Source organism: Pithys albifrons, chromosome 27 (assembly GCF_047495875.1).
Source record: "Pithys albifrons albifrons isolate INPA30051 chromosome 27, PitAlb_v1, whole genome shotgun sequence".
Taxonomy (NCBI): domain Eukaryota; kingdom Metazoa; phylum Chordata; class Aves; order Passeriformes; family Thamnophilidae; genus Pithys; species Pithys albifrons.
Window position 1 is genome coordinate 1,512,063 of NC_092484.1, and position 16,219 is coordinate 1,528,281.

At 52.7% G+C, this 16,219-nt stretch overlaps 1 protein-coding gene across 3 annotated transcripts in view; it reads left to right on the top strand.

Annotated features, from left to right (window-relative positions):
- Positions 1 to 2,324: 2,324 nt before the first annotated feature.
- Positions 2,325 to 16,219, top strand: part of SBNO2 (strawberry notch homolog 2) — a 47,235-nt gene continuing 33,340 nt past the window's right edge. Inside the window, exons 1-4 of one of the 3 annotated variants that reach the window (XM_071578010.1) lie at positions 2,325 to 2,383; positions 8,799 to 9,025; positions 10,377 to 10,456; positions 15,520 to 15,643. In XM_071578010.1, coding sequence (XP_071434111.1) covers positions 8,906 to 9,025; positions 10,377 to 10,456; positions 15,520 to 15,643 — 324 coding nt within the window. In that variant the 5' untranslated portion in view covers positions 2,325 to 2,383; positions 8,799 to 8,905. Of the gene's footprint in view, positions 2,384 to 6,092; positions 6,108 to 6,211; positions 6,269 to 8,798; positions 9,026 to 10,376; positions 10,457 to 15,519; positions 15,644 to 16,219 lie in introns of those variants that run through there. The other 2 variants (XM_071578013.1, XM_071578012.1) reach the window with 2 other exon arrangements.

The following is a 16,219-nucleotide window of genomic DNA, read 5'->3' on the forward strand; positions in this document are numbered from 1 at the left end:
GAGCTGCTGGCACTGCATGGAGCCCCGAGCCCGTTTTGGGGGTCTGAGCAGAGTCACAGCACCCCCAAAGGGCTGAGGGTCAGAGCACAGCCACGCTCCAGGGCTGGTTTGTCTGAGTGGTCTCAGCCCGTGGAGGGTCTGGAGGCGGCTCTGAGGGGGTGCAGGGGAGGGGGCTGCCCCACTGAGCCCCCCCTGCTCCTGCCAGCACCGCCTTTCCCTCCTCCCCTCAATGGCTGCTGTCATGACACTGCCCGGCCATGGGTGATTTACTTCTTGGCGCAGAGTCCTGAGTGCTGGAACCGATCACCCAAATTCTGGTAAGTGCTGTGCATCCCCTTCCCGAGAGGTTCCCAGCAGCAGGAGGGCAGGGTCGGCTGGAAGCTCCCAGTGCTCTGCTCCCTGCCCATCCCACTCTCTGCCCCATAGGGGTGGCAGGAAAAGAGCCCCTCCCCAGGGCCAAAATCCTGCCTGACCCTCCAGGAATGGGCTGCTGGTGGAACACAAGGCAGGGGCTCCCTGAGGCCGCAGCAGCACACGTGGGGTGTCCCCAGGAATCATCCCCAGCACTGTGTCCCCTGTCCAGGCTGTGGCTGCATCAGGCAAAGCCAGAGACACTTGGGCTTTCCACAATGTCTGCAGTGGGAGGGTCACCCCATCCACGAGCCAGGGGAACCCAGCTGAGACCTGGCAAACTCGTGGCATGTGGGGCTTTGTGGATGCACAGCCCCTGCTGTCCCCTCACCCCTGCAGAGCCCTCGGCTGAGGGTGCACAGAAGGGTCTGCCCAGACAGGAGATGGTTTGTGGGGCTCTGGCACCCCGGGATGGCCCCTGGCAGGTTCCATCCCTGCCTGCTGCACAGCCCCAACCCCGCCATGGAACCTCCAGACCCCTGCACAGGGCAAGGTCTGTCCCCTGGCCCCTTCTTCCCACAGCTCCGGGTATGTGGGGCCAGCCAGGGGTACAGGGCTCCCCTCATCCCTTGGAAAGTCAGGGGATTTCCAGGGTCTGGGATTAAAAAAAAAGCAGGAACTGGCTGCGGGTGACAAGGGCTGAGCACACCCTGACACGGCCACAGCTGCTCCTCAGCAGATCCCCAGCCCCAAACCTCCCATTTTTGATCCCATTTCCTTGAGCCCGTGTGCCCCACAGGGACCAGCTGCCTGGGAAGGGCCGTTCCTGGGGAAGCCAGGCCCTTTCTCCAGGACATCATGTCTGTACAAGGGACAACACAGCAGGACACAGCTCAGCCATGTCCCCACACTGCCCACCAATGCAAGCACAGCACTCCCAGTGCCCCCAGTGCCCACCACCCCAGACCAGCATCACTGCTGCTTCATCCCCTGCTCAGGGTAACTCGGGATGGAGGCTGGGATGGGAGGAGGAGGTGATCCCTGCAAGGGTTGGTGGTTCTGGGAACAGCCGGTTTCAGTGCTGGATGGATCCCTTTGTGTTCTCTCATTGTATTTATTTATTTGTGTCTGTATCACACCAAATAAAGAGCTGGGGCCCGACTTCACACCCTTAAATTCTGTGGCTCGCTGGACATTTGGCAGAGGGGACAAGGACAGTCTGGGCTGGCCCGTGGGGACATCACTGCAGGAGTGGGAGCCAGGGGGATGGAGCACAGGGACGGGTTTAACAGAGCTGGGGGTCAAGCTCTGGAGGAAGGACGTGTTGGGAAGTGACAGGAGACCTCGGTTCATTCCTGTGTGCAATGAATGAGCCTGGGAGCGGCGTCACCGACTGTCCCGGGAGAATCCCCCCAGTGCCGTTCCCGATTCCCCCAGTCCCGGTTTCCCCACTCTCCCGGTCTTCTCCAGTGCCATTCCCGGTCCCTCCCTGTGCCCCGGTTCCAGGGGCCCCGGTGCCGTTCCCGGTTTCCCCCCCGCCCCCGTGTCCTTCCTGGTGCCATTCCCAGGTCCCGGTGTCTTTCCCGGGCCAGGTCCTGGTCCCCCTCAGTGCCCCGGTGCCGGTCCCTCCCGGTGCCATTCCCGGTTCCGGTTCCCCTCCAGTGTCCCGGTCCCATTCCCTCCCAGTGCCCCGTTCCCGGTTTCCTCGTCCCTCCCGGTGCCCCGTTCTCGGTTCCGGTTCCCGGTTCCGGTTCCCTGGTCCCTCCCGGTGCCCGGTTCCCCGTTCCCTGGTCCCTCCCGGTGCCCGGTTCCCCGTTCCCTGGTCCCTCCCGGTGTCCCGTTCCCGGTTCCCTGGCCCCTCCCGGTGCCCCGTTCCCGGTCCCCGCTCCCTCCCGGTCCCTCCCGGTCTCGCCGCCCCTTCCGCCCGGAAGTCCGTGTCGAACATGGCGGACCCGGAAGCGGCGCCGAGCGGCGGCGGGGCGGGAGCCTGAACCCCCCGAGCCCCCTGAACCCCCCGAGCCCCCGGACACAGGTAAGTGCCGCGGGCTCTTCCCCTCCAGCCGCCGCCGCCCCTGGGCCGGTCCCTCCGCGGGCGCGAGCCGCCAGCCCGCTCGGGGTGGGGGTCCCGGGTGGGGACGGGACGGGCCTGCCCCGGGAGCGGTGGGTCGGTCGGTGGGGCAGTCGGTGCCGCGGGGGTCGGAGGGCTCGGCCGTGACCTCTCGGGGCTGTGCAGGCGCCTGCCCCGGAGAGAGCCTCGGGGTCCCCGGTGCCAGCACAGCCCAGACCCCTCCAGCGCTGCCCGAGGCCGAGCCCGGGCCGGGAATGGCCCCGGTACAGCCCGGGCGGCCCCGGCGAGCCCTCGGCGCTGCCGGTTCGGCTGCTCATCCACGGAGCGCTGTAAAACGCGCATAGGGATCGTGGAATCGTGGGATGGTTTGGGTTGAAAGTACGTTAAAGCTCATCCTGTGCCACCCCCTGCCCCGGGAAGGGACACTTTCCACTAGTCCAGGTTGCTCCAAGCCCCGTCCAACCCGGCTTTGTGCACTCCCAGGGACGGGGCAGTCACAGCTTCTCTGGGAAATCCATTCCAGGGCATCGCCGCCCTCACAGAGAGGGATTTTTTCCGAATATCCCATCCAACCCTGCCCTCTGGCAGTGTGAATCCACCGTGGGCTGAGGTCCTGCTGTGGAGCAGCCCATACTGGTCCAATTCAGAGCCAGTGCTGGCAGACCCTGGACTGGGCTGGTACTGGGGGCTTCACCTCAATAATTACAGGTGCCAGGTCTAAAACACGCTCCCTCCTCAGAGCAACCCTGAATATCAGCATAATAACTGTGGCTTCCCCTCAGCAGGATGGAGTTACAATTAAAATGAGGTGGCCTGGGAAGGGCAGGTCCTGCAGGTTCTGTGCTGCCATCCCAAAGCTGGGATCCAAACACCCCAGAGGGTTTTGTGGGCTGTGCAGTGTCCCTGGGGTGAGTTTGGAGGGTGCTAGCTGTGCCTGTGTGGGGCTGTTCCTGCTGTACATTATCTGAGCATTGAGCTTGTCCTGAGCTGTGCCAGGAGAGCTGAACAAGAGCAGCTGGTGGTGGGAATGTTTAAGTGGACAATGATGTGATGATGCTGTTGCTGTGGGTTCAGGAGCATTGTGTGTCCTTTGCAGCAGTGCCAGGTTTTGCAGAGCTCTTTTGGCTGCCAGCTGGAGCCTCTGGAAGCTTGAGCTCCATTATCTCTGCCCCTGCTCTTTACTTGATGGGGGTCTGTTTGTTGGATGTTTACACTCTCATTTTCCTAAATTAAGCCTGTTCCTGAAGCAGCAAATCCTGATCGAGTCTCACTGAAATGCTGCTGAGATTTCTCTGCACAGGAGAGAACCATGCTGTGACTTGTCACTCTGAGAGTCTCAGGAAAGCCTTCCAGGCCTAATCAAGGAGGTTTATACCTCCCAAAACATTCTTCAGCTTAAAACTCTCCAGTCTTTTTTGGTAACGTGATCGAGGTGTGCACACGTGTAGGTGTGATCAGGGTGGACACATACCTCTCACAGAGCAGGTGCACACTGAGCCTGCCCGGAGGCTGGTGGGTTGGAAGTGGTGTTTATGTGCCTGTGATCCTTAGGGAAGTTGGCTTTGATGTCTTGGAGTGGTTTTTCCACCCTGAGTGGTTGTGTGTGAAACAGAACGTTGGGACCTACTCGTGGGTTTGTCCCAAGTGTCTCTCAGGATTGAAACTGGGGCAAAAGTGTGAAGAATCAGAGATCTGCATTTTCGTGGCTTCTGACCTTGCTCAGCCAAGTTCTTGGTGCTCCTCTGTCTCTGTCACAGGGTGTCACACTGTGGTTGTCCCTTGCAGGTGCTCTCAGTGCCATGCCTGGGCTTGGGAAGGGGAGCAGCCCCAGTGCTCCCAGTGCCCTGCCTGGACTCTGCTGTGTGCTGGAGAGTGTCCAAGCCCCTGTTTTTGGGAACATTTTGTGAATCCACTGTCTGAGCTGCTGCCTCAGCCCCAGCTCTGCCTTGCAGGGCTGTGTTTGTGCTTTGGGAATGTCAGTGCTGGATGTGTGAGGGTGTGAGAGAACTCTCAGTAGGCTGTGAGTGCTGTGGGAATGTCAGTGCTGGATGTGTGAGGGTGATCCCTGCAGGGCTCTGGGAATGCTGTGCCAGCTGTGTGAGGGTGATGCTGGGTGGATTTACACACAAATGTGCCAAGTTCCTTGGCAGAGCATGGAGTGGTGTCTGAGGTGGGAGGACAGTTAATATTCTTCTCATAAAGATGACTTTTCTCTCCAAAAAGCTGTGTTTGATTGGGTTTTCCCCTGTGTAGTCTGAGGCTCAGACAAGGAGGAGTGAGCTGTGCCTGAAGGATCAAGCTTTTCCCTTTCCCCTTAGAAACTGCTGCCCTTGGAGGGCAGGTTTGGTCTTTTGCCTGCACTGCCACAGCTCTTGAAAGAAGCTCTGGAACCATCCCAGTTTTTCTTCCCTTTCCTTACAGACTAATTCCCACAGCTGATCTGTCACATGGATTGTTCCACACTGCAGCTCTGCATGGACCTGCAGTGCCCAGGCAGTGCCAGAGTTTGCCCTATCCCTGCCTGGTGTTGCCTGGAGCCTGGCAGTGCCATGCCCACACACCACAGCTCCAGGGCTGCAGTGCCAGTGTGCCAGGAGCCTTTTCCATGCCCAAAGCATTCAGGAGATCGGGGTGGCTCAAACTGCTCACTTAGGATGCCCTGAAGTGATTCCATTTATATCCCCCGTAATCTGTGTCTTCCAGACTGGTGACAGGACTGACTCTTGTTCCTGTCTGCCTGTTTGGTCTAAACTTCCCAGAACTATGGCAAGGAGAAACATGAAAAAGGAACTTGAAGATGCCTGGGTGCTTCAGATGTAAAACTGTTTGTTCAGAGTTCTGGAGTGTAGAGTTCCCATTTCTTTGGGCTGTTACCTTCTGATTGTGTCCTGCAGAATTCCCTCCAGGTGCAGCTTTGGTGCTTGCCTGAGTTGGTGGCTCATGAGTGGCTGGAGTGGGGCCTGGGGCTGCCCCTCAGCTCTGTGGGGGTTGGCAGGGCAAGAGGAACTGATCCCTGAGCAGGACAAGGAACTGGATCATATTTCTGAGGTGTTTTTGTCATTCTCAGCACGTGGTAATTCACAATGGGCAGGTTTAGCTCCGGCTGCTCCAGGCCTGTCTGTGCATTCCTGGCTGTCTTCCTTTAACAGAGACAATTTAAAATCCACGAACAAAGGCTGGAGCACAACAGGAGGAAGTGCTGGTTGCATTTGCTGGATTGTTTTCACCCCTCCTGATCACAGATATCCGTGATCTGATCCCTCACCCCCAGCTCTGTACATCCTGGTTATTGCAGAGCAGTTGTGTGTTTCCAGTTGGAATTTCTCTGCTGCAACGCTGGTCCAAGACATGTCTGAGAAGCTCAAGCTGTTAAAAGTTGAAATTCATGCTCCATAACCTCTAGGCATGATGAATCCCACAGGAATTCCAGGCTGGCGCTGCCCTTCGGTGCCTGAGCTGACTACACACCTTTAAGCAAACTGTTGGGAATATTGAAACTGGTCCTGGAGCTCAGTGATAGGATGGAATCGCTCCGGGGTTTGTCACGCAGGGCAGGAGCTGCTTTCACTTTCAGACCTGGGCTGCTCGGCTGGGAAGGAAGGAGGAGGTCCGGTGGGATTTTTAGGGTCGTGCCATCCCTCTGATCTGAGGGATTGATGCTGTTCCGTAGTGCTGCTCGCAGGAAAAGGTGATTGAAGTTGGGAAGTGCCTCTGTGTGCTGTTGGTGCTGCTCTGTGGGATCGGCTCTCCTCTCCCAGCCCTCTCCAAACTCGAGTGCTGGGACCAGGAGCCTCATCTCCGATGGTTTGTCCTAACAGTGGAAGCTGCTGCTTTGTTGGCATGTATTTGGTAAGAGAAGTGGTGGAATGACACTTGAAAAGTTTGCTGTAGCTGTTCCCTGATGTGTGTGGACCTCCATGTTATCAGTGTTTGTTGTCAGGGCAGCAGGATGGGATGTGGAAGTGGAAGCGCTTTGGAACTTGCTGATTTTCGTGGTTTTCCGTGACGTGGCTGCCTAGAAGATGGTGGGACAGGCACAAACCAAGGGCTGTTCCCATTTCTCTGTTCTCGTGCTGGGTGTTGTCCTGCCATCCTCAGGCTCGCACAGGTCTCTAACACTGAATTTAGTAAGTTTTTATTTAGATTTTTCTTGGAATTTGGGTGTGTTAAGCCAGACAGCAGGCACTGGAGCTCAGAGTGAGAGCTGGGACAGCCACTTGGCAGCTTGATGTCTCTGCTATTACAGAAGCTCATTTTGCAGCACAAAAAGCTTTGGCAGGTGCAGGTGGGGTTTGGGGACATCCAGTACGTGCTGGTGCCATTTTCCTCGGACAAGGAATACCCTCAGCATCCTCAGGACTGAGGTGTGTCTGGAAGGGTGCTGGCATTAGAGCAGACTCTTGGTGCCTCTTGCTTCCCACTGTTCTCCATGCATGGATGTATTTTGGAGCTGCACTAGAGCCCCCCACAAACCAAGGCCTGGAGCTTTCCAGCTTTCTTGCTAAGCAGTTTTCCTTCCTTTTGCTAATGGAGTATGATCTTTTGTACAGGAATTTTCCTAAGGTACTGCTGCTGCTTTAGGGACAAGGTCTGCTCTGAGCCAGTGTGATCTGGTGGTGTGAGGCACAAGTTAATGTAGAGCAGGAACGGAGAGATTCTGATATTGATTTTACCCTTCCTAAGTTCCTTTGGATGTGTAAATAAAACTGTATATTTGTTATGGCTCTTACGGGAATCATTGCTGCTGATTTCCTATCAAAAGCTGTTACAAATAGGAAAAAAAAAACAAAGAAAAGCAGCAAATCCCCTAAAGTCTGGTGTAAGGAAGAGTCACAGGGTTTTACAGGCACCAGAGGATGTCAGTGACATTGACCCTGGGATCAGCAAACCTCAGCCCATGCCTGGGAGCAGCTGAGCAGCAGTTAAAGGGAATCAATAAAAAAGGGAAAAGGGACACCTTCCACTCCCCAAACCCCCCCACCCAAATAATGCCATTGGGAGCTCTACACAGAATTTGATAGGTGGGATATGAACCTTGGTCTTTGCTCTTCAACCAGAAGGTCCCCAGAGCGTGAGGGCTTTGCCTGCGATTCCCATGGGATCGGTGTCTGGGCTGGGGGGTCCTGGCTGGTTCCCTCAGGCTCTGCAGCCCCCACATGAGCCCTGCCTGTGGGGCACTTCTGGCGTGGCTGCAGCACCATGGAAGGGAGGAAAGAGTCCCTTTAATTTCACTTTCCTTTGCAAACGCAGAATCGTTTTGTTCACTCGAAGGTCACTTATTTTTAAAGGGCCTCTGACTCACAGTGGCTTTTTAAAAATACTCCTTGAGCAAATAGTGTCTCCTAAGTGATCAAAGGTGGCTCTTTTAAATTACAGCTTCAGTCTGTGCTCTGTAGGTGTTGTGTGTGTGGCTGGATTCTTTGTCAGAAGGTTTTGGTAACTTTGATTTCCTTGGCTTCCGGGGAGGGACAGGGTTGGGAGAGTCAGAAAGGGACAGAGAAAGATCCAGTGGAAGTAAAGACACCATGGATGCTTTTTTCTGCTCCTCTGGTTGTATAGGTTGCTTTCACCATCTCTCTCTCTCTTTTTTTTTTTTTTAATCCAATAAATCCAATTGGAAATTGATTTCCTTTGGGATTGTGGAGAATTAAGTGAAAAATAGTAATCAGTTGGGAGGTTTTGACTGAGAAGCTGCGATGGAGGGAGTGTGTTCCCATGGGGTTAATCCTGCCAGGACAATGATCCTGCCTTGGCAGGTGTGAGCCTGAGATCTCACATCGCTGCAAGAGGGAAAGCGCCAGAAGCTGATAAGTTTTGGGATTTGTAACATAAATACTATTAATCAAAAAGGTGTTGGGTTTGACTTGTGTGGGAAATCTTGGTGCACAGTAACATCTGCTGTGGGCTTGGGAGACCTCAGCGTGCTGTGGGGTGGGAGATGAGGGTTCTCTGCTGGCTCAGTGTGGTGTCCCTGGGATGGAGTCCCACCTACAGAGGTTATTTTCAGGAAAACAGGCAATTTGCAGTAATTGATTGCTGCGAGTTTGCACACAAGTGCAGAGTTTTTTTGTACATTAGACAAGAAGATTCCTCTGTCTGAACTCAGGTGTGTGTGCAGAGATCCGGGTGGTCGTGGGGACCTGCCAGGCTCCCACAGTGTGAAAGGCAGGAGAGGTGTGTTTCAGTTCCTGTCTGGGTAATTCCAGGTGTGGTGGTAGTGGGGAGCTCTGCTTCCTATAAACCCCTCTCTTTTCTGAAGAGGCAGGAGCATTTCAAGGCTGGTGGCTGTTTGCTCATCTCTCAGCTGTGTTTGGGCTTAGAGTCTCTTTTTTTCTCTCCCTCCCCTTTCACAAAACTTAAACATACCTTTCTTTCCCAGCCCAGGACATGGTGCAGGGTGAAGAGCACAGATAAAGACCCTCCCACCACTCACTCCAGAGCCTGCCCCACCCATCCCGAGGGCTCCATGCGGCAGGACACGGGCTGATGCCCTCAGCTCACCCCACCATGGATGGGGGGAACAGCTTCCCGCAGCACCAGCAGCCGGGCGATGCCCTCTGCAGCATCCCTGGCCTCCGCTCCCAGCTCGTCCTGCCAGACATGGAGGTGAGGCCCTGCAGCTCCTGGGGAGGGGAAGGGGGTCCCTGGGAGGGGTCTGGGCAGAGCAGTCCAGCCTCACAGATCCTGGGAGTCCTGGTGCATGTTTACAGCAGTGGTTTCCCAGACTTTCCAGGCAGCTGTCCAGGGCTGTGCAGGATCGATTGGAGGGGTTGAGGTGAGACTCTCTGCTGGCTTTGAAGTGGGGAGAGAAAAGCAAGGCTGTGATTAAATCAACATCTCTCTGAAAGCTGCTGGGTGCCAGCTCCTTGGGGAGGACTGAAGAGTGTACCCAGGGTTGCAGACCTTGTTCCTAGCCCTGCTTGTCTCTCTGAGACATGTGAACCTGTGCCTGGGTCCAGCTGTGTCTGTTTCCAGAGCAGCAGAGATAAATAGGTTGTATTTGTCCTGATGCAGCTGCTAAAATCAGACCAGGGCTCTGATGCATTTGTCCAACAGGGCAAAAAGCAAACCTCTGTTCCAAAATAGCTGACATGTTCCTCCAGTTTTCTTTCTGTTTCTAACTCTGGAGTGTGTCACATGCAGGAATAGCAAAGGTGCCAGCGAGGCCCAAGTGCCTGTTGCTTAAAGCACAAAGTTGCAGCTCTTTGAGCACACAAAAGACAGATGAAAGGTTGCTCTGGAGCTGAGTAAGGAGATACTTTGTTCTTTCCCTGATTTTATTGGTTTGAGCTGAGCTAAAAGCTTCTGGTTAGCACTGGAGACTGTTCAGGGAAGTGGGAAGACAAAAGGCATAGAAGGACATTTTTTGATGTGACCTCTGCCAGCCAATTTCAGGTTACTGGGTTGGTGCTGGCTTCCCACAGAGACTGATTCATAGAATCAAGGAATCATTTTGATTGGAGAAGACCTCCAAGATCATCACGTCCAGCCTGTGCCTGATCCCCACCTTGTCCCAGTGTGCAGAACACTGAGTGCCACATCCACTCATTCCTTGGACACCTCCAGGGATGGGGAATCCACCACCTCCCTGGACAGTCTTTTCCAATGCCTGACAACCCTTTTCATTAAGCAATTACTCCTGATGTCTAACCTGACCCTTCCCTGGCACAGTTTGAGGCCATTTCCCCTTGTCCTGTTGGAGTGTCCTGAATGAGGAAAGGGCTGGAGAAGGGGATTGACCCTGGTGACCACCTGGGGACAGTGCTAGGAAAACAGTTTCCAAAGCTGGAACTGGAGAGTAGCACTCCATGTCTCCTGCTCTAGAGATGAGGAGCCACCTCTGCCTCTGGAAATCATGGAGGGAGGGAAGGAAGCCACAGGCCTGCACTCAGATCTGCAGCTGCAGGTAACAGTGCCAGGCCTCTGCTGCTCTAACTGTTGTGCTTTCTCCTTGCAGAATTCCATGCTGGCTGCCGACTCATGGAGTAGCTGCTACTCTGCCCCTTTCCCAACCTCGTCTTTCCCAAGTGAAAACCAGTGAGTGCTCTCCTCCTTTGTCTAATCCCCTCTGCTCTTGCACATCCCATGATTCAACTGTTTCTTTACTGTTTTCCTTGTTTACTTTATTTCACGATCTGATGGGGAAATAATTGCATCACTCACTGATCTTGTGGCATTTCATACACTGCTGCAGCTTGGAAACAGCAGCAAACAGCTTTTTATTTTAAAAACAAGAGAAGACCTTTGATTTCTGGTAAATCTGGAGACTGCAGTAAAAGGGGAACAGCCTTGCTTTAGCCTGGATTTGTTACATTAGGGGAATTCTTAAAAAGACCCCATGAGCACAATCTGGCAGAGGAAACACACCAGGCTTTGTGCAGACATGGAGGAAGGTGTTACCTGTGCCAGGTGGCAGATTTTGGATGAAATGAAGTTAAAATTCTTTGCCATGTTACTGGAAGTGACTGACACCAACTACCATGTCATTCCTGTACTGAAAAAACGTGCTCAGCCCAGAGTTCATCAGGAGTTGTGACTCTGCTCTGGTTCTGACAGATATTCTGTGCTGACCTCACCCCACAAGGTGTGAGGTTATAGGTGTGGGTGCTTGTGAGAAGCTGTGACAGACTTTGAGGTAAAGTTGCCCCGTGGGCAGCACAGCTCAGTGCAGGGGAGTGTGGTGGGTTTCAGTAACCTCTGGGGAGTAACAGCAGCTCTGATGGGAAGGATGTTAGCCATGGGCTTGCTGGATCTACAGCAAAATTGTTTCTACATTACCTGCCCAAAAATAGCATATTTTGAGGGATTTTTGCATAATAATAAACATTGTTTTCCCTTTTACCCCTTTACAATGAAACTCCATCCTGGATCAGAAGGTGGGAAGTGACAGATGTTTGGACAACATAAACTGGCATTGTGCCACCACTTAGTGACTTGGATGGGGACTCTCTTGGGGCTGGGAGATGCTGTTTGTGGAGCAGAAGGTTTGGAGGCTGATCCCTGGCTGTTCTTCAGTGTCTGTGAATCCAGGGAGTGGCACGGATACACAGGATGTGTTCTTTATCTAGGTCAGAGGTGGGAGGAAGGAAAAATGGAAGAAACAGAACTTGATATCCTGAGCTAATAAATGTGCTCTGGGTGCCTGGAGTTAAACTGGGAATTTAGTTCAACCACCTTCCTCAAGGGATTTTAGCATCTTCATGGAAAAGCAGAGATCCCTTTCCATGAGGGTGTGAGTTCCAGGCAGGCTGTCAGTGGGGATCAGCCCCTGTGCTGGCAGGATGAGGCATCTTGTGTCCCTGGGTTGGTTCTGGTGCTCTGGGGGTGTCCCTGGTCCCCTCTGGCTCCAGCAGGAGCTGCTTGGCAGCACTGCGGGGATGGACAGGGCAGTTCCTGACAGGAGGCTCCCAAGAAACTGCCCCACAGGTGCTGAGAGAGCTGTGCTGTGCCAGCTCCTCCCCACAGGAGAACAGGAGAGGAGTTCCCAGATCCACGCAGGTCCTTTACTCTGGGCCAGCCAGGGCTGATTGGAAGGGGCTGTGCTTTTTGAGCAGGATTCCTGTAAATTACACGTTGCGAATCCTCCGGAGGGCTATAACAGAATTTCTGTTTTGCTGCATTGAACCACAAGATTAGATTGTGTTTATCTATTGTGTTGGGTTTTTCTCCTTGACCATTTGTTCTGGTTTTGCCCCTCGCTCTCTTCCTGTTCGGTGCCACTCGTGTCAGCGCTGCCGGGAATTTTACAGCCTGATCCTGCAAGGACATGCCTGGGTCTGACACAAACCTGGGCTTGCTTTGCTGGAGTTACTTCTGGAAATGAGGCTCATTGTAGTAATTATTTGCTAGGGAATGATTTAGCCAAGGCTGCACCTTTAGTGACCTGTTCTTCCTACCTTGAGAAAGTAAAAATCGCCTTTCGGGTGAGATTTTCCATATCTGCATTTTGCACTAAGAAAGTCTGTGCTTTTTGTACTTGAAAACTGCACTGGCTGTTTTAGGCAGATTTAAGGTTGTGGGGGGGTTACAGGTAGGAATCCTGAAAGGGGTGAAAACATTGAAAAGTGGGATTTTAAAGGCAGTTGTAATTGTAACCCATCCTGTAACGCAGAAAAATGCAGCTGCCATTAGAGGAGATAAATGTTTTTCTTCAGAATCCTTCCTGAGAAATCTCATTTGCAAGCGGCTGTGTTTGGACAGGGCTTATTCTCATAGCAACACCTTTATCCTGAAGCAGGTTTTTCCTGTTTTTTTTTCAGGAGTTTGCTTTCATGGTAGGGAATTTCTTTAGAAGACCCCAAATGTGGCCTCCTTGGTTCAGATTTTCTTAACCTGATAATGTCAACAGTGTATTAAACCTCCCTAAAAGAACCACTGAGGTTCAGGGCCCCAAAGAGCTGCAGCTAAATTCATTTGTAAGGAAATTATCCCTGTAGAGCTGGGCTTTCCTTGCAGCTGGAGGCTCAACACATTCCTGGCCAGAGGGTATCTGGGACAGACCAGTTGTGTTGTTGGATGAGGTGTCACACAGCTGCAGAAAGGTATTTCTTAAACCTGCAGCAAAGCTTTCTCCCCAGTTAGCAAAACACACAACCCCTTTTCTTGCTGCTTTCATGCCCTTTTCCACCTCTGTATGGAATCTTGCTTGCTGAAATGGTAAAGCAGGCTCTGAAAAACATGGATGGGGAAGGAGAGTGCTGGACTGGTGCTGAGTCAGCCTGTGGCCTCTCAGCTCTCCGTGGTCTCCCACTGGCCTGAGATGTGGAGTTTGTGCCTCTGAGTGGAGGACAGAGGATGGAAACCAGCCAAAACACACATGGGAGGTCCCAGTGAAGTGGCAGCGTGGCCCCAGAAGGGCTTCGGATGCGTCGGATCGTGGATGAGCAGCTGGAATGCAACAGAATTGCAACAGAGCGTTCCTCTTTGGGGGGGCTGGTGTGATTAAACCAGCATAAATTTCCTTTCTGGAACAGTTTCTGGTAGTCCAGTGAACATCCTCAGCCTTTGAAGGAAGCTGCTTCCACAGAGCAGTTTGCCAGGAGCTGAACCCTGGAGAGGCTGAGCAGGTGTGGACAGGCCAGTTTGCTGCAGGGCTGTGCTCACACCTTTGCTGTGACAGCATCACAGACCTGACTCTTCCAGCTCTTTTTTTCCCAGTTTAATTCAAGTGACCTTGTCGATGGCTCTGTGCCAGCTCTGCAAATGAGGGGGAACAGCTTTAGGTTCTGACTCAAGGGAATGTAAAAGCCCAGCTCCAAGGGTATGAAAGGGCTTGGTGGCTTTCTGAGGAGGATCTTGGAGTAGTGCCTGGAGCTGCTGTGGGCTCTCACTTCACACTGCAGGAACAAAGTGCATCTCACATGGACAGTTTGGAAAACTAACATTAAGGGAAGCAAAATACCAACCAGGGCTGGTCATTCCACAGCAGGGCAGGCCAGGCCAGGGAGGTTGGGGCTCTTTTGGGCTCCTCTCTGTTACCTTGACTGACCCTTATCCAGGCTGTGAAGTGCCAGGGAAACAGGAGTGGGTGTTCACTTTTCCAGTAAAAATAGTTTTCCCATTCCCTGGTTAGTTCCTTGATGTTGGCCAAGCTCTGTCCTCGTGTGAGACACAGCGAGACCGCAGTGGCTTCGACTTGAAAGCCATTGAAACCAGCCCTTTCCTGTGTGGAAATACATTCATTCCCAGAACTTATGCCCAGATTTTAATTTGCCTGGCTGGATTAGGAGGATCTGAGAGTCAGGACTGTGGGAGCTGTGAGGAGCAGGTGTGTTCACATGGGCTCTCTGCAGCAGGTAAAGCTGTGGCAGCACTGAGAAGAAGGAAAAAAGGAAAGAAGGAGGAGGGAGCTGTTAGTTTTTCAGGATATTATCATTAATGATGGAAAACGAGCAGGAAAAATTTAGCAGAGGAGATAACTGTGTTTGCACATAAATCCACGTGTAAATGTTCAGGAGCTGTGTTAATGAGCTGCTGGCTACACATGGCACCTTAATTGCTTAATAGTCCTTTGGCAGCTCCTCATTCCCAGCTCCTGGGCAGGAGTTCTGTTTAAGTTCCATTTCTCCCTCCCCCAGTGCCTCCTTCAAGTCTCTGGCCATGAGTTCTATGACTCTGGCATTAGGGACAATGTAAAACTCCCCACAAGAGGAAACCAGCCAGAGGGGTGAGTGCTCCATGGTTCCAGCACAGACGGTGTTGGGTGGCGATTGCCCAAGGAGTGCACGGAACTTACGGGAAGGATTACAAAGCACATTCCTTGCTCCTGCAGGAGAGGGAAAAGACTTGTGTCTGTAATAGCAAAACCAGGAGGTGGCGTGGAGCAGAGGTTGGGAGGAAGGGAACTGGCTGCTCTGGTGCAGCTTTTGCCTGTGGCTGCCCAGGGGAAGTGGGTGGTGGGTGCAGGGAGCAGGAGGAAGCTGGCATGGCCCTGCCCAGGAGGAGCAGGCAAGACCTTTGCTTTGTTCCCCTGTTATTTTAGCAGAGATCTTTTCTTGCAACTCACATCAGCCCTATTCCCAATTCCTCTCTCTGGGTAACAATTCTGTCTTGGTTTCCTTTTCTGCAACCCTTTCATTCTGATCTGCCTTTGGGGTCTGTCCAGGCATGCCAAGGGGGGTTCTTTCCCTGTCAGAGCTGGTTTGTGAGGGTTTATGGCCCAAACTGGCTTTCAGGTGTGATGTTTCCCTGCACCTTGATGTGTGTCCCTACGTGGTGTGACTGGCAGGTGCCATCACACCCATCACACTCAGCACTGGGACATCCCAGAGGCTTCATTCTGCTTTGTCAACAGAACTGAAATACTAATTAGTCCTGCAGACCATTTTTATCTATTAAATCCTTCCTGGTTTACATGAATTGCCAAGAATTGTATTTTTAGTAGAGCTGTTTTACTTTCTTAGTGCTGAGTTTGGGGAGTGGGATAAAACTGGGAGATGTATTATTTTGCATAGACCTCTTTTCTGGGTAATCCACATAATAATATCCACCTCCTGTATGTGACATCCCAGAGTTGCAGCTTCACCACTGCTGAAGGCTGAAGTGACCTGTGAAGTGCTGAGGTCTGACAGGGAGTAACTGCTTCTCCCATTTCCTTACAGGCAATATTTTAACCTCCCTCAGGATTTTTATATGAATTCCATCAGCAGACCACATTTCTTGAATACAAACTATGCAACTATGGACCCTGCTGACTTCTTACCAAAAAATGGGGATTTTCCTCAGGTAAGTGCAGAATTCATGATGACTTTGGGGGACAACAGGGCTCTGGGGTGCTGGGGGTTATTTTTCAGTGTTACCTTACTGAGGGGAAAGGAAGCAATGGGCAATAAATTTGTCCAGCCCCAGACAGGAGTTGTGTGCAATTGGGATCAATCCTGTGACTCTGTGAATTTGGAAGCTGTCCATGGTTTGGTAGGAGCTCTTCTGGGGTGAAACTGCTTCTGTCTTTTAAAGTGATGTTTGACATAAACACTGGCAATGCTGGAGGGGTCCTGGCTACAGGAGGGTCCCGGAGTGTGAGTTGAACACATTCCATATTCTTAATCATTTCTGTCCCAAAACGCTCTTTGCTCATGTGTGCTGCACATGCTTCCTCACTGCTAACAAGTAGGGGATTCCTGAACAGTGAATATTTTGGGATTACATCAACTCAGTACCCAGCATTCTGAGAGGGGAGCCAGGTCAGTTTTTGCAGAGCTGAAGTGTGGGAGGAATGAACAGTGACCTGGGGTCATTCGGCTGCTCTGGGGACCCAGAGGCTCCCTCACCTCGGGGATCTCTCTGAGTGGGAAGGAGGTC